At 44.8% G+C, this 24,425-nt stretch overlaps 2 protein-coding genes across 6 annotated transcripts in view; one reads left to right on the forward strand and one right to left on the reverse strand.

Annotated features, from left to right (window-relative positions):
* Positions 1-916: 916 nt before the first annotated feature.
* LOC128341085 (uncharacterized) overlaps positions 917-24,425 on the reverse strand; it is a 239,414-nt gene continuing 215,905 nt past the window's right edge. For all 4 annotated transcript variants that reach the window (XM_053287347.1, XM_053287431.1, XM_053287192.1 and 1 more), the window contains one exon: positions 917-1,767. In XM_053287347.1, the coding sequence (XP_053143322.1) occupies positions 1,581-1,767 (187 nt within the window). In that variant the 3' untranslated portion in view covers positions 917-1,580. The remainder of the gene's footprint in view (positions 1,768-24,425) is intronic.
* Positions 11,181-22,480, forward strand: LOC128341018 (maestro heat-like repeat-containing protein family member 1). 2 transcript variants are annotated; one of them, XM_053287093.1, is made up of 13 exons: positions 11,181-11,405; positions 11,748-12,070; positions 12,296-12,423; positions 13,275-13,406; positions 13,839-13,918; positions 14,563-14,662; positions 15,267-15,362; positions 16,362-16,466; positions 19,721-19,856; positions 20,341-20,435; positions 20,931-21,083; positions 21,187-21,275; positions 22,150-22,480. In XM_053287093.1, coding segments are annotated over exons 1-12 (1,392 nt in total). In that variant the 5' UTR covers positions 11,181-11,403; the 3' UTR covers positions 21,229-21,275; positions 22,150-22,480. The 2 variants fall into 2 exon arrangements, 1 of the variants encoding a protein (XP_053143068.1); XR_008314159.1 differs by having other exon boundaries at positions 20,931-21,275.

A 24,425-nucleotide genomic window follows, 5' to 3' on the forward strand; every position in this document is an offset into this window, starting at 1 on the left:
GACATCCATAGTTTTATTTTAAATTTTACTTCTATTTCTGATTTTTATAGTTTTTTATAATAGTCTTTCAGTATATTGTGTGTCCCTAGGCTTTTAATATATACTTTTACTTTTAATATGTAATATATAATCACCTCTTAAACTTAATGCTGGGTCTATGGCCGTAATAAAGATTGAATTGAATTGAATTGAATTGAAAGATATTGAAAAATGATCTGATGGTATTCCAGCCAGGAGTGGATTGTTTGTTTTGTTTTTAATATCTTGAATAGATAGGAATTTGCCATTATTTAACAGAGAATTATAGGAGAGCCTTATTATCTGTGGTGGTTCCGTTCTACAAGGGGGTGGGGGCGGATATTGAAACTGCAGACAACGAGGCATTAAAGTCTATGCAAAGTGGGGGTTAGGTTCTTGGACTTTGAAAAGTAGCAAAAATTGTCCCCAAATCACCCTCAAAATGAGAAAATGGGCCCAATAAAGTGCCCGACTATGCTCCACTGGCCCCCAGGAATCCAAGGATGCCCCTCATGAGTTGAAAGTTGCCAAAATTTTGCAGAAAAATCACAGTAAATTTTGCCTTAAAGAAAAAAGAGCCATATAATGGCTCCTGCACTCAAAATATCCCAAACTGCGGATATGCAAGTTTAACCCCCTTTTTGCCATTTTTTCCCTGCATATACTGAAGTCGGGTGTCCATTAACTGACCGTGGATACGTGAATGGTGATGGATATGTGAATCATGGATGGTGAGTCTGTGGATAACAAGGTTCTGCTGTATATCTGTGTAGGTTATACTGTAATTTCATAATCTTTTACTCTCTGCTTCTCACCCTTTTACTTCTGACTCTGAAAACACTATCACATTATGGGGCACTTTCCTTGATATAAGGAATACTTAAATATGATTACAGTATTTTTGTTTAACATTTTGGTTTTACTTTATTGTAAATAGCAATAACATTAAAAGTATTACAAAATGAAACAGATTGGTATTACATTTGAAAAATAAAATTTCTAAAAATTCTATTTGGCTAGCCTATAACTGTCAAATCTTTTGTTGTTCTAAAAAATGACATCAGATATCAGATATAATAGAACGTCTTGGGGTCCTCCCCACACAAGACTGTTAACATCTTCATATCAATGACTTGCCAATTCAGTCTTTCCAGGAACGAATAAGCACACATGTACCCACAATACAGTATTGTTACTTTTTAAAAACTTTCCTAGGCAACAGAAAATCTGTATGAATTTGATCCTGGAGGGCCCTGACAAATAAACAAGATCTGTTAAGACAGCAGAAGAAGAAAGAGTTTCCTTTCAGCCATTCCCCCACAGCCATCTGCTTTTGTCCTGGATATAGAAGGCATATGCTGCCATGGCCCCATGTGAAAAGCATTTATAACAAAGGAAGCCTTTTCTTGTTCCTCCAGAGTAGCAATGGCCTTGATTACTCAGAACTTTGTATCAACAAGTCCTTTTTGTTATAGAAGAGGCTGGGACCCAAAAGCAGAGAGGGCAGAACAAGCAGTGCTGAGCTCTCATTGCTGGCTGGAAAGACAAATTGGTCTCCATAGTCAATAGAGGCGAACAAAAAGAAAGGGTGAATCCTCCTCCAGCTCGTCTGCCGTTTCCTTCTGCTGCTTCTTTTCCATCTTTCTGCCCCACCTGGTCACCCTGGGTTTTCCCAGTCCTTCTTTGGTCGTGATGCCTTGTTTGTAAGCATCACACGCTGCAGCATGACAAGGAGATTGGGAAGGTAACCTGAAAGGCAAACACAGACATGATGACTCTGAATGGAGAGGATTTCTTGCGGTGGTGGATTGTAACCATACTATTCAAACATTATTTAGATTAGCACTGAACCGTTGCATGTGCCAGTTGACACAAGCGCTGAACCATTCGCACTGCTACCATCTGCTGTGATTAATGCAAAGCCTGCACCTGCAAATACAAGGAACTGAATCATAACCAAAAAGAGTGAGACAGAGGAGAAAATGCCACGTACTCCATGTCAGCATCATATTCCATTGTGTAGTTCACGCTACAATAATTAATCATCACCTGTACAAGGAAGGCTTGCCACTTGGCTATCTAGTCATAAGGGGACATGGAGCCCTTATTAGGTTTCAGCTAAGTTACATCAGTCTTCCAATAAACAACTTCAACTTGACAGGAAGACCTGTCTGTGTAAAGGGCATAGTTATTTGAATGTGGCCATACAAGACATCCTTTTTCTTCTATAATGCTGACCACACCAAACATACATATACATTTTATTCTTTCTTCATAATACATGTTGAAGGTGTGTGAGAAGTGGTTGGTTTTGTTAATGAAAGCATAATTACATACTGAAGGTGCATTTCTAAACTCTTTGCTAGAGGCTATTTACAGAGGGTGGTATTGTGAATCCCCTACACTTACTCCGTTCAGGGATACCATGGTACGTTAGTCACTCCTGCTTGGTTGGTCTTGATTTGCTCTATATTTTCACTGAATTGGGAACTCTGTCAGCCCATCTTCTGCATACCCATGGTCAGGACCAAGCTGTCAAATTATCTTTTAAAGAGGCAAAGGCAAATTGCATCTATAACAATATAATGATCCAAGTCCTTTTCCTGGTCCCCCTATGCAGAGATAGGAATCGGATTCAAGTTTGAGCCTCTAAGAGTCAGGTGAGGTCCCCTGCTTTCTGACCTTTCTCAGATGTCTTCTTGGAGCCCCATACAACAGCTATTTTAAATGTAAACACTGCCATTGTTTTGGTATGTGTTATAGGAGCAGCATGGGAGTGAAACCCTGTGAAATGGTTTGAGCTTGGCTATAATGGTGACGGTGCTATGCTGATAGTAAACATTCGCTCTAAGAAGCACATTTTTAATTATTCTTATCATAATATAGGGTAAACATCCTGTCAGGACAATATGGAATCCTGCTGGTGTTTCACAGTATAACAGCTGAAGGTACTTCATCACTATAAAGCAAAGTGTTTTTTGGTGGCATGGCACCTTCCACCAGTGCTAGACTGAGAAACAGGTGGATATTGCCGTGTATTCTCTATGAATACGCCAGTCCAAAACAAGTGGCTTGGGAGTGGCTGCACATGCAAAGTCACCTTAATGTACTGGACCTACGTATTACTCTGTAAACTAAGCTTCATAACCTGAGGCTACTTGGAGAAATGTTTGTTCCTTTCTAAGCTTTGGCCTCTTAGCAAGATGTATCAAGTCTGACAATTGGGTTGTCCTATTGATTGCTGAATTTACCATGATCCCTCAGATGAGTAAGGAGAGGAGAGTGCATCTGACTGACTATTGGTGAGCAGATGAAGAAGGATAGCTGGATAGCTGCTAGTGTCCATTTTTTTTCCTATCCTGGTGTATCGATACTTTGGCTAGTGCCCATTTTTTTTCTATCCTGGTGTATCGATACTTTGCAAGACAGATTCAAAATATATAACCATGGTCAGAATAATGTTTCTGCTGCATTTCTGTCCCCCTCCCCCCCGGTAAAGTTTGCATTTTTTTCATTGCAAATGCAAATATTTGGGCTTCTTTCTACAATCAAAATTCAGATGTTATTTCTTGAACCAGCCTCAGATGGCTACTATGCCTTCTCTGTCTGTTAAGTAAACATATTTTAATGAGGGCATCCTAAGATTCTATTATTATCTCTCACTTAAAGGAAGTTATTTCTGTGAGCTTCCACTGATATGGAAGCTCAAAGGGCTTCTGTAAGAAGCATAAAAGTACCTATTTATGGGGACATAAGAGCACCAATGATTTCAGTGATAGTAGGGATGGGAATTAAGAGATCATCCCGTTACTATTTGAGTAATAGTACACAAAAAGCTGCAAAGAGTGGTCAGATCCTCAAAGGAGGGTAATGTAATTCCTGTTAAGGTCAATGGAACCCAGCTACACTAATTTATGTTGGCATAGTGAATATAATAGATAATATATTTTCCTGCCCCTAAGGGAGCTAAGTGTAATCTGCCAGGCCAAATCAACTATTCTGTTCTGTTAATATAACACTCTCCTGTTATTTTTTTTTTTTTTGTGGGTGGGACAACAAATATAGAAAGAGATGCTTTCTGTTGATTTCAAGGAAAGGCTTACATTCTACTTGATTTAAAAATACAAACACACACACACAACAGATATGGAGCCCTGCATTCAGCCAGAAAACAAAATTATTACCACTGGGTTACCGTAATGCGTCCTTGAATTTGGATTTTTTTCTGACAAATTTCAGAAAAAATTATCCCAATCAGCCCCCAGACAACTGCTACATGCTCTCATGTTAACATAAGGTCAATCAAGCATTCAAGGCAGTGTGACTAGGAGAAAACCTGTTCCAGCAGTAACTTTGCAGTAACTTTGCAGACCACTACCCCTCTTTCTTTCCCCAGTTGCACAAGTCATAACCAGGGGCAATAAAACAGAAATCTATGAGTGCAGTGTTCAGTGCCTTCTATAGATTTTACTGTGTTTCTGCAGACTTGACACTTCCAAAGAAGTTTTTCTGCTCTCTTGGTTATGAAGACAGCATTCATAATGTAAATTGATCCACCCTCTGGCTCAAGTTGCTGCTGCTGGACCATCAAAGGGTTGTGAATATTGCTGTTGTATGTGAGTACATCTTTGGCATCAAATTTCACTTTAGGAACACCTACATGATTACAACATAATCCTGTGGATAAAATCATTGTTCAGTGTTACCTGCCTTTTGGTCCAGTACTAGCAGGTGGTATTAACTCATCTTTATATTGTGATACATTCTAAATTTGTCTGCGGCTGAGATATGGCTACAGGATGTGTGGGTTTATTAATATAATACTTCCATGAAATGTCATAAAACAATAAAATAGAGCAATAATAAAACAGCAGGCGACTCAATATCAATCAGGTGAAAAACAACAGTAGACCAGCAGCCCAGGCTGATCAATAACTTATGAACAAGGATTGTTTTTACTAGCTCCTGAAAGATAGCTAATGAGGGAGCCTGTCAGGTTTCTGAGGAAAGGGGATTCCATAACTTAAGTGCTACCACTTAAAAGGCCCTGCCCTAGGTCGCCACCACTTGGACCTCAATGGCAGTGACAATTTTTGAATATGAGCCTGCCCCTGCTCCTGCTTCAGATTTCACTGCTATTGGAGGCCCAATTTACATAGTATCCAGGACAGAGCCTTTTCAGTGGTGGCACTTAGGGATGAGTGAAGTGGCTCAAGGTCTGGACTGGGCTCAGTTTGGCTCGACCTCAAACTGAAACCCCTTGACCAGCTCAGGTCCAGTTCAGGGGTTCTAAACTGTTCTTACTTTAAAAAAAAGTTTACTCACCGTCATGGCGATGCGGGTCCAGCGGCCTTGAGGGGTGCTGGCACAGCTGTGGGGGGGCAGGTCTCCTTAGTCTCTCCCTTGCCCTGCCAACCTCCCTCTGGTCTTGCAAGGGCTGTTTTGGCCCATTTGGGGGATGTTCTGGCCCTTTTCCTGGTGGTGGCAGCCATCATGACCCAACCAAGCATATGCCACGGAGCATGCACGGTGGCCTTCAAAATGGATGTCGCCACTGGCAAGAGTCTAGAACAGCCCAAAAAAGTTCATGCAGGACTGGGGGGAGGCTAGTGGGACGGAGAGGGAGACTAAGGAGACCCCCCAGGGCCATGTCAGAACCCCTTAAGGCTGCCAGACCCATAGTCCTGTGGCCATGAGTAAAAAATGGTTCTATCTATCTATCTATCTGTTTAGAACCCCCAAACTGCAAACTGGCTCAAATCTGAGCCAGACCGGGGGAGGTTTGGTGCCACAAAACATGCCCAGTTTGGACTCAAACCAAACTGCGAAAACTGGTTTTGTGCACACCCCTAATGTCACTTACCTTATGGAATTCCCTCCCCACAGAAATCTGGCAGGCTTCCTCATTAGCCATATTTTGGCATCTGGGTGGTTGATCCCAGTAGGCTATTTGTTTTTACATGATTTGTGCTGGGACCCTTGTTGTTTTACTTGTGTTTTATTGTTGTTCTGTTTTGGTTTTGTGGCATTTTATGGTAATTTCATATTGTTGAGTAATAATGAATATTGATCATTAATGAATACACTGCCTTGACCAATGCCCATGGAAAGAGAGTAATTATAGTAATTATAGACCGATAACCTGTCTGCCAACCATGTTCAAATTATTAACTGGAATAATAGCAGATGAAGTGATGCAACACTTATTAACTAACAAACAGCTTCCAGTTGAACAGAAAGGAAATTGCCCAAACACCAGAGGCACAAAAGACCAGCTGCTGATTAACAAAATGATTTTAGAAAATTGCAAGAGAAGAAAAACCAATCTAAGTGTTGCATGGATTGACTACAAGAAAGCCTTCGATTCATTGCCTCACACATGGATACTAAAATGTTTAGAAACAACTGGTGTCAGCAAAAACATCCAGATATTTATTTAAAAAGCAATGAGCAAGTGGAGTACACTATTAACAATCAATAGCGAGACAATTAGACAGGTTAACATTAGAAGAGGCATTTTACAAGGGGACTCACTATCCCCTCTGTTGCTTGTAGTTGCCATGACCCCACTTTCACAAATACTAAACAAAACAGGCCTCGGATACCAAACATATAAAACATCAAGTCAAATCAACCATCTGCTGTACATGGACGATCTGAAGTTGTATGGAAAGTCCCAGTCAGAAATTGAATCACTGCTAAACACTGTCCGTATATTCAGTAGCGATATAGCAATGGAGTTTAGACTAGACAAGTGTGCTGCATTAATAATGAACAGAGGGAAAATAAGAAAAACAGAAGGAATAGAACTGCCCAATGGAAGCAAGATCAAGAACCTGGAAGAGAAAGAACATTACAAATACTTGGGCATTCTCCAGGCTGATAACATCGCACACACTGAAGTGAAAAGAAAAATTGGAAGTGAATACATCAGGAGAGTTAGAAAAACCCTCAAGTCCAAACTCAATGGCGGGAACACCATACAAGCCATAAAAACCTGGGCTATACCTGTTATCAGATACACTGCAGGAATAATAGACTGGACCCAGGCAGAGCTAGAGATGCTAGAGCGTAAGACCAGGAAAATCATGACCATCAATCATGCTCTGCACCCCCGCAGTGATGTCGATAGGCTATATGTCCCTCGCAGCTCAGGTGGAAGAGGAATGCTGCAAGTCCATCAAACAGTAGAGGAGGAGAAAAGAGGCCTTGAAGAATATATCAAGGACAGTGAAAAAGATGCACTTCAAATGGTCAGTAATGCGAAACTATTCAACACTAATGAAACAAAGCAGGCCTACAAGAAAGAACAAGTCAAGAACCGAGCAGAAAAATGGAAAAAGAAGCCCCTGCATGGCTAATATTTGCACAATATAAGTGGAAAATCAGACATCACCAAGACCTGGCAATGGCTTAAGAATGGCAACTTGAAGAAAGAAACAGAGGGTTTAATACAGGCTGCACAAGAACAGGCACTAAGAACAAATGCAATAAGAGCAAAAGTCGAAATATCAACCACAAACAGCAAGTGCCGCCTTTGTAAAGAAGCAGATGAAACCGTGGACAACCTAATCAGCTGTTGTAAAAAGATCGCACAGGCTGACTACAAGCAAAGGCATGACAAAGTAGCAGGGATGATACACTGGAACATCTGCAAAAAATACAAGCTACCTGTAGCCAAAAATTGGTGGGACCATCAAATGGAAAAAGTTGAAGAAAATGAAGATGTAAACATATTATGGGACTTCCGACTACAAACAGACAAACATCTGCCACACAATACACCAGATATCACTGTAGTCGAGAAGAAAGAAAAACAAGTCAAAATAATCGACATAGCAATACCAGGGGATAGCAGAATAGAAGAAAAAGAAATAGAAAAAAATCACCAAATACAAAGATCTACAAATTGAAATTGAAAGGCTGTGGCGGAAAAAGACCAAAATAATCCCAGTGGTCATTGGCGCCCTGGGTGCAGTTCCAAAAGGCCTTGAAGAGCACCTCAACACCATAGGGGCCACAGAAATCACCATCAGCCAATTACAAAAAGCAGCTTTACTGGGAACAGCCTATATTCTGCGACGATATCTATAACAACAGCAAAAACATTGACAATAAAATTCTGGCATCCCAGGTCCTTGGGAAGGACTCGATGTCTGGATAAAACAAACCAGTCAATAACACCTGTCTGACTGTGTAAAATAATAATAATAATAATTATTATTATTATTATTTCTTGTTTACACAGTCAGACAGGTGTTATTGACTGGTTTGTTTTATCCAGACATCGAGTCCTTCCCAAGGACCTGGGATGGCTGAATTTTATCATCAATACTGTTGGTTATTATTATTATTGATTCCCTCCAAGGCTTCTTGAAATCCTATGGGATCCAATAACCTTCTCGGGCGGACGATCCTAATAGTTCCCTCGCCCCTGCGAAGGTGGGGTGTGACTGTGAGTCCAACGGTAACCAGATGGTGGTCCATCCATGACAATGGGGAAATCACAGGAGTCCCCACCCACGGAACACCACCCTGATCAGAGTGAAAGACCAAATCATGCGTGTGACCTGCAATGTGCGTCGGTCTCGAGACCACCTGAGATAGGCCCATAGTCTTCATGGCCGCTATGAACTCCTGAGCCGCCCCGGGCAAATTGGTCCCGAAATGAACATTGAAGTTGCCCAGCACCACAAGCCTAGGCGACTCCAATACCAAACCCGAATTGGAGTGGATGACATCATTCATTCTTTCATTCATTCATCCGGTTTCTATACCGGCCTTCCAAAAATGGCTCAGGGAGGTTTGCATGGAGAAATAACAAACAAATAAGATGGAACCCTATCCCCGAAGGGCTCACAGTCTAAAAAGCAACACAAGATAGACACCAGCAACAGTCACTGGAGGTACTGTGCTGGGGTGAATAGGGCCAGTTACTTTCCCCCTGCTAAATAAAGAGAATCCCCACGTTAAAATGTGCCTCTTTGCCAAGTTAGCAGGGGGATGCCATTTGGATGCCATTTGGCATGCCATTTGGAAATGCCTATGTCTCTCAACAGCTGTAGCAAATTTGGTTCAAAGTGGTTAGGCGGTTCACAAGTTAGCCCACATGTGCCTAAAGGTTTAGGTCTCCGCCATCTTGGATTGGGGTGGATGACATCATCACAGACTATGTCGTTGAGGTGTTCCTATGTGTCCCTACAACTCTACCCAATCTGGTTCGTATTGGTCCAGGCGTTGTGAAGTTGAGGGGGGGCGGGAACACACGGATGGACAAACACACGGACGGACACACAGACACAGACACAGAATGCCGGGTGATCTCATAAGCCTACTGGAAAGTAGGCTAAAAGGGTTCTAAACTAGATCCTTCAAATTATAGACCTATAAGTCTCCTGTCAATAACTGGCAATCTTTTGGAGATTCAGCTCCGCATGGCATCAACCTTTTGCACCAGTAACTCTAATGACAACTAGGGCATTGGGAGTAGAGATAGTCAATTATGGTCTCCTACTCTTTCCCGATGATCTCTGCCGCTATGACCCCTCAGTTGATCGAATGTACTCAGAAACTTCCTGGGAGTGACTTCCTCCTTCTCCACAGAATGCTTCTAGCTTGCTCTCTCAGCGCCATGTTTCTATAGCTCTCTCACTGACCAACATGTAGCCAGAACCTAGACATAGGTTCATTTCATCATAAGTCATTTCCTCCAACACAAACTCTATGCCATACATCTTAATTAAAAATTAGTTGAGGGGTGAAGTGAATAACATCTTTAGTACTGAACAAACTGCATTCTGAAGGGGCCACTCCACTTTAGATCATGCTACTGAAAGTTTCTGGAATGTAGGGGGTTGCCCTCAACCCATATTAGCATGCTGGTGTCTACCTTATTTTCCTGTTTAAATTATGAGCCCTTTGGGGACAGGAAACCATCTTAATTTTTTTTTTTAATTCTGTGTAAACCGCTTTGAGAACTTTTGTTGAAAAGTGGTATATAAGTAGTAGTAATAGCAGCAGCACACTTGAACTTATGTGAGTTGGGGGCTCAGGTACTTTTATTTCAGGCATCCAGCCTGCCTGGAACTGCTGGTGGTAGCAGAGAAAACCCTTCTTGGAGGAATCTGGGGGTGTAAAGGCTTGGAAAGTAACATTTCTCACATGGGTGTTGCTGGTGTTTCAGTTGTGTTTATTTTTAGATTGTGAGCCCTTTGTAGACAGGGAGCCATTTTCTCAATGATTTTGCTATGTAAACTTTTTTGTGCTCAAGTTAATTCTCGACTCTCTGTGGAAAAGGAAAGCTATTACCCTGTTACATTCATAAGAGGGTTGCACAATGCTGCATATAGCTTGAATCTGCTATAAGCGGCACTAATCATATGCCCCAGAGGGAAGGCAAAACAAAGTAATGCCATGCAAATAGGTGTTGTGGCCTTGTCAGTCCATTAGTACTGCTTTGAAATGCCAACTTAGAATTGTGGGTAGGCCAGTTAGCCAGGGCCGGTGCCAGACTATTTTGTGACCCCTCTGAGGTCTGCACTCTGCGCCCCTCTGAGTTCTGCGCCCTAAGCGGCTCCCTAGTTGGCCTGATGGTAACACCGGCCCTGCAGTCAGCACTGAGGAGTGACTTTTAAAAATTGGACAATCTGGGCAGGAGCCCAAAAATGCCTCCAAAAATAAAGAGAGAGGGTTTTCTGATTCCTTCTCATTCTTATTTCTCTAGTCATAAGTCTAAAGTATTTTGGTTATCATGGTTATGGACAGAGGCGCTCTTACCCCCTGGACTTCCGGGCTGAAGTCCAGGGCCTCCAGTCCCCTTGGGGGTCCCCCAAAACCTTTTTTAGTCTGTCCCAGGTAGTGTGGTCACGCTAAAAGTGTGTGTGAAATACTGTTTGTATGTGTGAGAGGAGCCTTCAAAAACCTTTAGGTCCATGCTCCAAAATTCCCTAGGTGCCCCTCTGATTATGGAACCGGTTGTCCAAGAGCCACTGAAAACGTATCTAGCAAATCAGAAGTAAATTCAGAGGCTCAACATAGATTAAAAGCCACTCAGAGAAATGTCACAATGGAACTCAGGAGGAACAATGGTCCATTGGGACATGACCTCACTTGTTACACCTCCCCCTGCTCACTCATCGGTCACATGAGCAGAGGTGCTTTCTGGGAGCAGGAGCATATGCTTTTCTCTGCCGTGTTAAAGTGTTCTATATATGTTGACATATACAACATATATAGTTGTATTATATTATTATTAAATTACATATATAGTTGTATAGAGAGAGAGTATAATATATTGACAAAAAGAGATAGAAAGAAAGCGTGCACACGTACATCTGTGTTTGTGCTTGAGCTTTCTGTTAGTGAGAGAAACACAAAGGGAGCAAGATGTAAGTAGGATTTCATAGAAGTTTCTACTTTCTGATTCCATCATTCTCTTTGTGATTTCAGGAGAGCCTTGGGGCTTCCTCTTCTCTTTCTAAGGCAAGCATCTTTTTAATAGAGATTGTCCTCAGGACATGCTCTAATGCTTCAATACACCTGTGTGTGTATCTTCATGAGTCCAGGTGCTGGACCATTCATTTGACCCTTTTAAGCAAAGGCTAGTGCCACCTACTGGCTGGACATATTAGAGCAACATTTCCAAGCAGGTGTCCCAAGCTCAGTCTAGGGGCAAAGAGCAGGAGGACCCTGCAAGCCCCACCTCTCATCTTCTTTCCACTTGGTTCTAGGCTGCAAAGGCTGCGGACCCTCCTGCATAACCGGAGGCCCAAGTCTGGTCCACCAGAAGGAAGCAGCAAGAAAAAAGAAGAGGGTGCCACAGTTCCCATGGCTGCTTACCCTAATTGCTGGCACTTCCTAGCCTGCTGCAGAAAACCAAGACACCACCAGGAACCTGAACAGCAGGGGAGCTCTGGCATCAGCACTCCACCAGCCCCACCCAGACCCAAATGGCATCATCTCTGCCGAAGGAGGGAGGCTGTCGCTGTGAAGGCTGGGGGAGACGCACACAAACACAGGCAAAGCTCCAGAGGACTTGGTAACCAGTCTGGAGGTGAAGAGATGCTCAGGATTGGGGGGGGGGATTTGGGGGTTGGGAATGGAGTATCTTAGAAATTGAAGCCAATAGGTGAGGATGGGAGGCAGAGCAGGTTCCAAGGTAGCTATACTCTTCCTAAACAAAGAGGGTTTCAGTGAGAAGAAACTGGGTCCTTTTTGGAAGAAGGACACAGATGGGTGCATTAATATGTCTGCACATTCTTTCTGTTCTTCCCCCCAGATTCATTAGTCAGCAGTCTGCACTGCTCCCCTTTCTCCTCCACCTCCTACCAGTCTCAGTTGGAGGACTGCAAAGTGGATGAGGATCTCATCGAAATAATCCACAGGCATATGGAGGACAGAGAGGAGGTACGAAACCCCACATCCCAGGTGCTTCCTCCACAGGTTGCTTCCATATTCTGGACCTTTACCTTTCCAATTGCTTTTCTGCCATCAGATGGAAGGGAGGGGGGTGGGCACGAACGGTGGTTCCACATGACATGTCATATAGGACTGTCACGGTGATATTCCCTGTGAAAATCAGCAATGCCTCTCCCTACCGTCATGATCTTACTGCATGATACTCAGAATTAAGCCCCATTCAGCACCTGCTCCTTTATTTCATTTCTGCCTCCTCAGTCCTCACTCCTTTCTTTCCAAGTGGCTTCTGCAACTTGGGCTGATTCAGGGGCACACAAGTGAACAGGAAACAACTGAGGCAAGGGGCAGAAGCGGAGAACAGAAGCCTATTTAAGGATTTCCTTTAAGGGACGGTAGACTTGGGAAACCTCCAGAGTGCTGTGCCTGGATATCTGGCACTGCCCTTGCATTTTAACTCCCAAATTTCACCACAAAGAGGGTGTGGAAAAAGACAAGAGGGCATCATTGGAAATACTAGAAAGTGCTGGATTGCCCTGCCCTCCGTGTCATCTGGATCCCCTGAAAACACTGAATGGAGGAAATGTGTGCCTCCGGGACAAAATGACTGGAGCAGAAGCAGCCACGGAGCCCAGAACAGTTTCCATAGTAGCCTACAGGATCCCACCCCTTTTGATTCCATCCCCTTTTCAGTTCTGCCATCTCTCTGTGCACTAGCAGAATGCTATGCAGGGTGGGAAAGTCCTCAATTCCTCTCCCATTCAGAGCCACCGTGGGATGGGTGCTGGACCCTCTCAGAATGTCCTCTCTTACCTAACTGCTTGACTCTCTTGCAACTTCAGAGAGCCAACAATCAAGATGAGGATGTCCATTTCCTCGCAGTCCTCTGTGCTTGCTGCAAGGCTGCATATAAGAGTGGCCAGGAGAGTCTGGATCTCCCCTACACCAAAGGAGAATTGCTAAAGGAAATCGTGGTGAGTGAGAAAGAGGACCAGAAATCGAGTGAAAAGATGGAAGTTAAATAAGGGGTGGGACTGGGAGGTCAACACATTTGTGTTACCAATGTAGATTCCGCCTTTTAACACCAAACTGCTCCCAGGGCAGCTCACAAGCTTATCTTGAGAAGGTTCTGTAAAAGAAAGGCTTGCGGATTTGCTAGAGAGTAGGACAATGCAGCCCTTTGGAACAGGACCACTAAGTCCACTTAAAAACAGCCACAAGACTGCGGAGTACTTATAATTCCCACTCAAGGGAGTTAAGTGGTCGATCAAGATATAGACAAGTGCTTTGAAAGGAAGGTTGGGTGAGGTTGGAAGGAAAGCTCAAGAGTGGGCTGAAATAGCCCTACTAGGGACCACCATGAATTGATGCTTCTCTGCTCTGTTTTGGCCCTTGGTCTTTCTCAGGTGGTGATGGAGAAGTCCCCTGTGCAGTCTGGGCCTACCATTCTCCTGCTTTATGCCATGGCTGCCGTCTCCTGCCTCAGGTATCTTTTCTGGGAGAAGGGGGATCTCTCTTCACAATAAGCCAAGATGACTGGCAAAAAGGGGTGCAGTGAAAGGGGCGAGTGAGGGGAGAAAACCTTCAGACTTGCACAAAAGCCCCCAGAGCAGTTCAAATAAAGGGGAGAGACACGGGCAGAAAAGGAAATGGAAATTGCCTATAAAAAAGAAGGGGTCTCCCCTTTGGCCCACAACACTATCAGTACAAGTGGCTGGAAAAAGAACGGGGATGTATTGGCTCTGTGATGGCCCCAGTGGAGTTTTGATTCCTCTGGAAGCTGCTGAAAATAAAATATTTTTTAATGCTGGACATACAGTAATTTGGGCTAAGCCAGAATGCGGAGCCATTATTCGGGAGGGAAAAGAGTCGTGTCTGAACTGGCCCCTGATAGCCTGCAAAGACTTTGGGGTAAATCCAGCTGATATGTGGACTCACGCTCTGCATTCTGGAGGAGATTCGAACTAAAAGCCATGTGTGTAAAAGCTCCAGGTAGGACTTGGGGGGGGGGAGCAAGGTGTGGCAGCAATATGCGCCTCACCTCAGGCTCCCAAATGCCTTGGGCTGCACCTGAGGATGACAGCCTCTCCCCCACCCTGCATAACTTAACTTCCCCCTCTACCCTGCCAGCAAAATCAAGCCTCCAACTGACCCAGAGCTAGAGTCTGCGATCCTGCGCTTCGCTGTTCGCGGGGTCATAAAGGTGCAAGCAGGAAATGTCCACAAACAGGTACATTCTTATGGAATTCATCAATGTTCCGGCAAACACACCTCCTGGAGCCATGATTGTTAATTCCCTGAGATACCTTCTATCTTCAGGGGTGCAGTGGGCAAACAAAGCAGAGGAGGTGATTCACGGGTGCTGACACAGTCTCTTTCCACCTCCTTCATTGCATGGCCCGTGGGCCGCTGGTGGCCTCGGCTCTCCTGTCCTCACCCCCGGCCGACGAGGCGCATGCTCCCCCATGCCTTCTGCTGTGCCTTCTGAGTAGCAGTGAGAGACGGGAAAGACAGGAAGGTGCCTGGAGAGCCCCCTCAGTGTGCACACACACACACCACTGGGTCACATGCTGCTAGGGGTGGGGGGCACTGGACCAATCACAGGCCTGCGGCAGAAGGCAGAAGGAGATGAGCCAGTGGCAGCAGGATGGGCGAGTGCCGGCAGCCTCTGCCGCATAACCAGTGAAGGTCAATGGTCTATTTTGTCATCCATGGAATGGCTTTGATGGAAGACTCTCGCCTTGACTGTGCTGAGCTCCTATTTGTTGAGATGCTGGAGGGTGGGGCCTGGGGGAAGTGCCGCAATTACACACTGGCTCTCTCTTTTCTTTCAGGCTCTGCACAAACTCGCAGCAGACAATCTGGAGCTGATGTTGAGGGGCTTTTTGTCGGAGGCCCCAACCACACAGCATCTCTTGTCCCTCCTGGAGGTAAGAACATTGAAGAGGTGGTGAGGTGGGAAGGAGAGCCCGGCAGGGAGAGATGGACACCTGGGCCACATGTAGTCAGCAGGAATGCCCGCCATGCACCACTGTGGCTCTTCTGTGATTGGTAGCCCAACGGAAAAGGCAGGAACATCATGCGCAATCTCATACAACATGCTGTTGAACAGCATCACATATGCTCTACACATCTCTGAATAAAAGCAGGAGTGGCTGGAGGAATAGTTTCAAATCCAGGCAAAGGGGCATGAGAAAGCTAGATAGGTACCTCACAGGTGCATCACACAGGCTTCCGACACCTCAGTATGAACAGTTGACAGATTCCCACAGACAAAAAGAGGGCAGAGGAGGAGAGGTGAGAATGGGAGGAAATCCGACTCCTTCTTTCCAGACCAGAGGATCCACAGGAGTTCCTGGCTAAGTCCATGTGGGAGGCAGTTGTGTGATGAGGCACGGGGATAGTCAAGAGTTCAGAAGGCGTGACAGAGACAAAAGGAACTTAAAAACAGGACTATGAGTTTGTTTCCTGTAAATAGCCCTGAGAAGCCAAGCATTCCTTGAATACAAAACATAACTGTTTGTTTGTTTGTTCAATTTCTATACCGCCCTTCCAAAAATGGCTCAGGGCGGTTTAGACAGAGAAATAATAAATAAATAAGATGGATCCCTGTCCTCAAAGGGCTCACTATCTAAAAAGAAACATAAGGGAGACACCAGCAACAGTCACTGAAGGTACTGTGCTGGGGGTGGATAGGGCCAGTTGCTAAATAAAGTCAGGCTTTTGGTTTATCATTTTAAAGTTTTAGGTTTTAGAGTTTTTAATCTGTGTTCTAAACTCTTTTAATTGGGTTAATATGTTAACGGTTGTGTTTTTCGATTGTGAACTGGCTAGGGACTTGCATCTGGGGTGGTATTAGACCATGTTAAATAAATAAATAAATGTTAGCTGCATGCAATGAGATTCTGCGGTGCTGCTTCCTCTTTCAGCACATCAACATCTGGATCCTCTCCAGGAATGCCCAGGAGAGAGCACGAGCCAGCAAACTATGTGCCAGCTTGCTCCGCTTTAGTGTGATGATGCCTGATTGTGATGTGAGTATTGATGTGATGCCTGATTGTGATGTGAGCACACACAGGTTGGCATAACTTGGTTTTGAAGGCCAAGAGAGTCCTTATTTTGGGAGGCAACCGTAGCAAGAGAAGCGAGTGGAAATCCTTATTCTCTTCTTGCTTTGTGGAGTGAGTCTGAAGGCTGGACTCCTTGAATCGAAGTGGCCTGAAGACTTGTCCCAGTCTCTGGAGCTGTTTCCTTTTGAGCTCACATTTGTCCCTTCAATTTGAGGGGAACAGAGGGAAAGCCAAGAATCAAAGTGGGGAAGTGAGATTGGCCTTGTCTGCACCTTCCTCTGGTCTCCGAAGACCAGAGATGCATTTCATGGAGCTCTGAAACCAGGCACAGCTCTAGCTCAGGATAGCGGGACTCTGTGTGCTAAATTCAAAGCTAATCAGTCACTTGGATGATTTTTAATTTTTTTTTACTGACAGGGAGGGTATTTCACTTTTTTCTTTTTAAATTGCCCCATTGATCTTGCACAAGACTGCAATCAGCCACCAGGTGGCAGCCTTGTGCAAGAGCAACAGGAAATGCACCCTCCCTGTCAAAAAAATTATTAAAAATCAAACCATTGTATCAAGGGCTTCAAATTTAATACACAGAATCCTGCTATCATGTGCTACATCAGTTTAAGAGCTCCATGGCCAGCCCTTCCCAACTTAAGAATTTTTTTATAATTTTCCATTGATCCCTATGTTAAAACAAAAAACACCCTTGTAGCTGGCAATAGAGACATGTTGCAGCTTGGCCAAGATCCATGACAAATTAATTTAAATTTTAAAAAAAATGAGTTGAGCTTTTCAGGAAGGAAGAATTTTTAAAATTAAAGAAAAAATAGAAATGAATGAATGGAAGTTGATTCCAGGGCACAGGAAACAAGTCTGCCCAGAGTGCTATCATGTCAGCAAACACTTGGCAAAGCCACACCTCCATCTCATCTTGATCCACTTTATCCGTGGGGTCTCTCCACACATCAGCATCGTATCTACAGAATGACAGAGTATCCCAGGAAAACATTTTAGGAAGTACAACTATTTTTGGATGCAGATACTCTGAATTAAGCTCCATTTGTAAAGATAAAACCTGTATAATTCCTCTTGCTAGGTGAACAGTACCTTGCTGTCTCAGTAATGAATTTGGGCTAAATCCTGCCCTCATAGGAATGCACCCCAAGTCTCAGCATGCAAAAGCAGTGTGAAAACCCCATGTGGAAAAGCTCCAGGAGGGAGCAGGCAGAGTAAGAGAGAGGTGATAGTTAAAAATCAGTTGGATGACAATTGGTCAGACAATGAACAGGGGAGAAGCTAAGCTGGAGGCTTGGGTCAAGGTAGGGGTAGTGAACAGGAGGGACTTTTCTGGAGAAGGAAGAAGTGAGGCTTAAGGAGAGGCAGAGGATAAATCCAGAGAGGCGGAGGGTAGATCTGAGTGTCCTGAGAGGGGAGGCACATCAGGAAGAAAGCGATCAAGTTAGGCACCTAACCACTATGTGTAGAGGAGGAAAAGTAAGAAAGAAACTTAACTCAGAACATTTCTGTAAGCTGTAAGTTATAAGAATTTTAACATCATTCTGAAACCACTATGCTAATGTACATCTGAAACCTTGTTGTAACCATCACGCTTAGATCTTTTCCCCCCCCAAACAATAAAACCTGTTACTTAGGTATGTTTTATTTCCTCTCTCTCAACACCAGCAGAAGGACTATGCTATCACACAAACAAGATGGGGAAGAAGTGAGAGTTGGTCTCAGATCCTTTCTAATTAGGTCTGAGTGGTGGCAGCAAAGTTACTCTTGGCAGCAACGTTACTCACAGGCCCCTCATCCTTCCATCTCAGAGCTAAATGGGCTTCTTTCAGCCTGACGTGTGGCAGAGTTTGCTCTTCTGGCAATATACCTGTAGGTCAGGGGCGCAGCAAGGTTGGAGTGGGCCCAGAGACGAGATTTTAAAATGGGTCCCCCTCCTCAAAGTCCAGGGCCTCCGCACACCCCAGGCCCCCAAGGATTTAAGTCTGATATTTCAAAATAAGTATGCTGCCTAGAAATATATTTCACTGAAGACACACACACATACTTCACAATAGATAGTGATATACATTGAGTACTATATATTTGTGCTACTTTTAATGCCCAGAACACACTAGAAACACTAATGATTAAAATGGGACCCTCGCTGCAGATCTGCAAAGGAGACTTTCAACCATGCAGTGTGAGCCTATGTATGTTTTCTCAGAATTTTGAACATATTCAGTAAAGTTTGATTGCAGGAGATTTTTCACAGGAGGCTTTGAAAGCCCTTTTACACACTTCTCCTCTGGAATGGAGGTGCTGCATTCCCATGTTGGCCAGATTGACCCTGAAGTCCCTGCGAGTTATTGGGGAGCAGTTCACACATAAGAAAAATAAAATAAAATAAAAGCACAACACATGCTTCACAGTTCTCACTCAGACCTTCTGGGTTGCAAAACAACTTGAGCATAAGTGCATTTATAAATGAATGAATGAAACTGTTCTAAACTGTTCTAAATTAAATATTCAGAGACGTCTCAGTCTCTCCCCGTCCACCTCAAAGCCCCATGGCAAGCAGATCCCTATATCTGGGCGGGGGGGGGGTGACCACAAAAAGGAGTCCACCTTCTACCTGGCAAATGCTGGGCTGGGCAGAGGGGTCTGCTGCAGAGAGCTGTGGGGGCCACTCTGCCTGCCTGCCTGCCTCCTTCCTTGCTTGGGGCCTCCCTTTAAGCCAACTCCAGTTCAGGCTTCACTGAGGCCTACACGGAGGCCTCCCTGGAAGCCCCGCCCACCCGCCCATCAGCTGAGAGGCGCCCGGGAGAAAAGGAGCTCTTGGCAGCTGGCCTGCTGCTTCGATGGCCCGCCAGGAGGACGAGCAGGAGAGAGGCAAGCAGGGCAACTGGCTGAGGGGCCTTGGGGCTGGGCAGGGGGCAGTGGGGAGTCCTGTGAGGTATCCCTGGTTGGGCCCCCAGGCAACCGCCTCCCCTTGCCTAATGGTAGTTACGCCCCTGCTGTAGGTATCCAGTTCATCCTGTCACCAACCCCTTGCCAAGACAGAGAGGAAAATGCACCCTCTTGGAGGGGCCTGCTTGTCTATTCACGTTAGGAAGGGAAGAGATGACTGGTCTACCCAACCCAGGAATATCCATTGCCCATGAAAGAAGGGGAAGGGCTGACAAAGCAATGTGGATGACAGAGATCCCTCTCATTTTCCTTCCTGCTAGAACTCTGCAGAACTCCCCAGTTTGGGCCACCATGTGGCCAAACTCGGAATCTGCATTATGGATTCCCGGAGGGACGTGAGCAGGTACGCCAGGGAGGGAATCTACCGGCTCCTGGAGGTGCTTCTCAACCACAAAGGTAAGGAAGCTGGTGAGACCAACACTGCTTTCTAGATTTTTATGTGTTCTATAACAAATGCCTTAGTTTCAAATACCAGTAAATAAGATTATAGCCCCTGGTCTTTTGTCTTGGTCCATTTATATCCACTGATTTCAGCCGAGTCCCTCGAAAGGTGCTTCAATAAGGGTGTGTCCTCCACAAAGATGACTCTGCTAGTGAGTGACCAGCAGCTGATTCAGCTGGATTTCCTCATCTCCCCTTCTCCACTAGACCCCATCCTATAAGCAAACATGGAGACAATGAGTATACAGGCCCTCTCGTAAACCAGACTCGAACCTCTTATTTCTCAAGTCTGGCTTCGGACCACTGCTGCAGTGAGCCATGGCGGGGTTCAGGCAATTCCTCTTGGGGGGGAATCCGGAAAGACTCCCAGCCATTCTGTCAGAAACCCCCTATGTCATCAGGATGTATAAATATTTAGCCCCTGATGTTTCCTTCTCAGGCCAGAGCAGCAGAGACGCTTGGGAGCTGTGGAGCCGGAGACGGCAGGAGGATGGAAGAATACTGGCCTATCTCAATGCAGCCAGAGTTGGGGAGGTAAGAAGATCCCTCTGTGTGGCTCCCTTGGGTGCCAGAATGGCCCATTGTCCCCCTCTTTGGGAGTGTGAGAATGGGCAGAGGCGTCTTCATCACTTTCTGCATTCAAGAAGCGCCAGAATCAGCATTAGGACATCTTGACAGAACACGCTCCAGAGACACAGTGGGCTAAATAACTGCAGTGCACGTTAGTTCATGGAAATGCAACTTTCAACCTGCTGTAGTGGCATGACACCTTGATAAGATGATGATTGCTTTAATTTGGGATATCTACATCTATCAATGCACATGGTCCTTTACTGAGTAGCCTGAGCAGAAGAGCAGGTCCTTCCCCAAGCAGCTTGTCATCTCAATTCTGACTGTGGAGGAGATCAAAGAAGGAAGCAATGAAGAGGGAGAATAGGAGAAGCAGTGCTTATGAGCTGAATGCATGTGAATCAAGTTGCACATCTTTGGGCTTCAGGGGAATTAACTGAGGCTGATTCTTGATTTTAGGCTTTCAGGGAGATCTTCAACAAAGACCAGCGAAGATCCTTCCTGAGGACCACTCTTTGGGCCATCGATCACCCTCTCTACAGGGTTCAGGAGGCTGGTCTTATCCTGCTGTACTCCCTCCTGGGCATGGCTGATGCACTGATGGGGTATGAGGTGAGCCACTGGTTAAGCTGCATGGCAGTGGGGGTGGGGGGTGGCATGTAATCAAAAAGGGCCTCTGATTCTGGTGGGTTGGGCATTTTCCCCATCTCCCCAGGAGGAGGAAATCAGGAGGAAAATCTGGCTTCGTCTCTGCTAACTCAAAGACAGCAACTGAAGAACTCCAAGGTTTCTATGAAAACCAAGGTAATCTCTATTTCCAAGGAATTGGGGAGGGTAAAACCACATCCCTGGAGTCACAGTGCAGGTAGAAGTCCTTTCCCCCACCCAAAGCCATCCCCTGTAACCTTAGCTGGTCTCAGGCGTTAAAGGTCCCAAACATATTGCTGTAATGTGTGTGACCCAGACTTCCCAAGGGATCATGTCTTGATTAGTCAGAAAACCTTATGCAAGTTCTTGCATTAAGTCAATCCTTTTAAGGCCACATGCACATGTGCAGTGCATCCTGGGAAGATGGAACTTTTGGGAGAGAAATTCCTATAGTTCCTTGCTTTTTCAAGGACTACAGGCTCAAGGCAACATCCAGGGACCTCAGATCTAAATCTAGTGATCCTATTATGAATGTCACCCTCCCAGCCACCCTCTCCTCCTGCTGCCAGGACCCAGAAATTCAATGTGGACCTAATGCAGAATTCAGGCGAAATTTATGAATGTGGATGCTTATCTAGAAAATGAATCCACTAACGTGGGATTATTTTCAGAGCCAGTTTTGAGCGGCCCACCTAACTTCCATGGCACTTAATACAAGCTACGCCTATGACTTGCTTTCTAGCTGCATCTCTTATATGCTGTGGCCTCAAATGATTACTACCACAGTATTATTCTAGAAAAAATACCAGCCATGACATAGGTCCAACAGGGTTCTTTCTGTGAAAGAACCTACTGCTTTGGAAGCAGACGGTACTAGTTGCTTTGAGAGCCTGAATGCTAACACCAGCTCCACATACAACTCCTCCACTTAGTACTTTAGGAGTTCTACAGCGATTCCCATCCCTAAGACTTTCCTTAGTCAAATGGTGCTGGCATCATTATATTTTTCCTTCTCTTCTCTCCCATTCAGGTGACTGACTGATGGACCTTGGCAGTGCCGCTAAGCCGACTACCCTCCCATGACACCTTCTTCCTTCCCTCCCATGACACCTTTCCTTCTTTTCCTTCCACCCTAAACATATCAAGAGAAAAATCATATAACATCTTAATTAAATGTATTATGTATTATCATAAATGTATGTATCATATGTATCATATCATCAATGTATTAATCATGATCAAAATTCCTCAAAGGAATCAGGAAACTGAAATAACACCTTTTAAAATGTGGATACCCTCAACGATTACAACATCAATAGGACATCAGCCATATCAAGAGATTCTCTACAGAGGCAAAACAAATATGCAAAAAGAAGAGAGGGTCCCATTTTGGTAGACTTTCATCCTGCCTCACCAAACTATCACCAGGCAATAAAAAGACAGCCACCACCCTGAGAGCTTTTCCCAGAAGTTCAGAATTTGCTTACAGCAATAGCTGTCAGAACATCCATGTGTTGCTTTCCATTAACCACCTAATCTATACAGACGATTACTGAGAGCCGTCCTAAAATCACTGATCAGCAATCCTGGATCACACCACTGTCAATCCAGCTGCTGCATTACTTTCACTTTTCTAAAGGATACCATCACTTTTAGCAGTACCACTACCAAGAAAACCTATTACGTCTGGGGGAAACTCATCTGTACTTCCACCTGTCGTATACAGGTATAATAGCAATGAGCATGGAACAACATTTGTGTTTCTTTCCGAGCTTGGAATGGAACACATCACAAATGCCCAGAACATTCCGTTGGAACAAACAACTGAGACAGTTGTTCTGACAGAATGAGCTCAGAATACTTGAAATGTTCTGAGCATAATTTTGGACTCTAAAATGGCACTCTTCTGACTTCTGCACATCCGCAGCAACCGTTTGCGTGGTGGAGTCGAAAATGGTGCTCAGAATACTCAGAACTTTCTGACTCTGAATGGGGTCGTTCTTTTCCAAGCTTGAAACTGGCCCTTCATATGAGCCTCAGAACACTCGAAACAGCTCGTTCCAAGCTTGGAATGTTACAAGCTCAGAATGTTCAGCACATCCTTAGGATCTAAATGTGATTACATATAGAAATAACAGCATGTGCATAGCTTAGATGTAATTTTTGGAGTGTTGAGGCTAATTTTTTTAAAGAGAGGGGAAGGAAGGGAAAAGATACACATTAGGATGCCTTCAATGGCAAACAATACAGTACAAGGTCCTAGAAAGGGGCACAGGATACTACTCCTGTGTGGTTGGTGTAAGCAAACCAGGAGAAGGTGAGCTTTTGGGAAGCAAAGAATGGAAAAGTGCTGGCTTGAAATCTGCAGTCATTCAGGCCCTGTGCAGAAAGACATATATATCTGAACATATACTCTAATTGTCCCTAACCATGCTCTGGGCTCCTTGGAGGAAGAGCAGGATCTCACACACACATACATGCAAATTTTCTGGTGCCGGCTCCTGGAAAATAATTGTCTCTATTTTGCCTTTGGGGGATGGATCTTTTTAAAAAGTTTGCCAGTTTGTTTGCATAAACTACAGTATCTCAGCTTTTAGCCCCATCACCAGGTTTCCAGAAAGTAAAACCTGGGAGTCGGGATATACAGGGTTGGAGCCACCATTGAGCAAATGTGTTCAAAGAACCCGGGCTGTTGCCAAGCAGGGGCCACGCCTGGAGCCCCAGTCACACACCCTGCATCACACATCAGACACAGCAGCGACTGACATCAGATGCAGGGGGCGTGCTGTGGGGGTCTGCTGGCAGAAGGAACATGGGCCACCGGTTGGCTTCCTCCACTAGTGGGGGTACATGCAGATACAAGTCCACTGTGAGATTAAACAATCTATTATACATCACCATTTTTCAAAGGAAATGTGATAGTTTGCTTATACGTACACTTCTTCAAAAATCTGTTCACGATAAACTACTGCAGAATAAATATATGCAATGTAGAGAAGTTGGACAAGCAGCTTCAGTCAGCAAGGTAATAATAACAACTAGCTGGGCCGGGCACAGAGCATCTGTACTTCTAGTTCTCCCCCCGTGCCTGCCTGACCCCTGCCGCCATTTTTTTCCCCCGCCCACTCTGCCCATCGCCGTTTTGTTCCCGCCTTGCCCGCAAGCCTGTCCACCGATGCCACCACTTGCCTCTCCCCCTGTCAGCAGCTTGTTCGCGAACTCTTGTGAGAGCTGCCACACATTGGATTAGTGACGGGTATGCTTTATAACAATATATATATATAATTAAAAATGTAAAATGGGCAT

Source organism: Hemicordylus capensis, chromosome 1 (assembly GCF_027244095.1).
Source record: "Hemicordylus capensis ecotype Gifberg chromosome 1, rHemCap1.1.pri, whole genome shotgun sequence".
NCBI classification, from domain to species: domain Eukaryota; kingdom Metazoa; phylum Chordata; class Lepidosauria; order Squamata; family Cordylidae; genus Hemicordylus; species Hemicordylus capensis.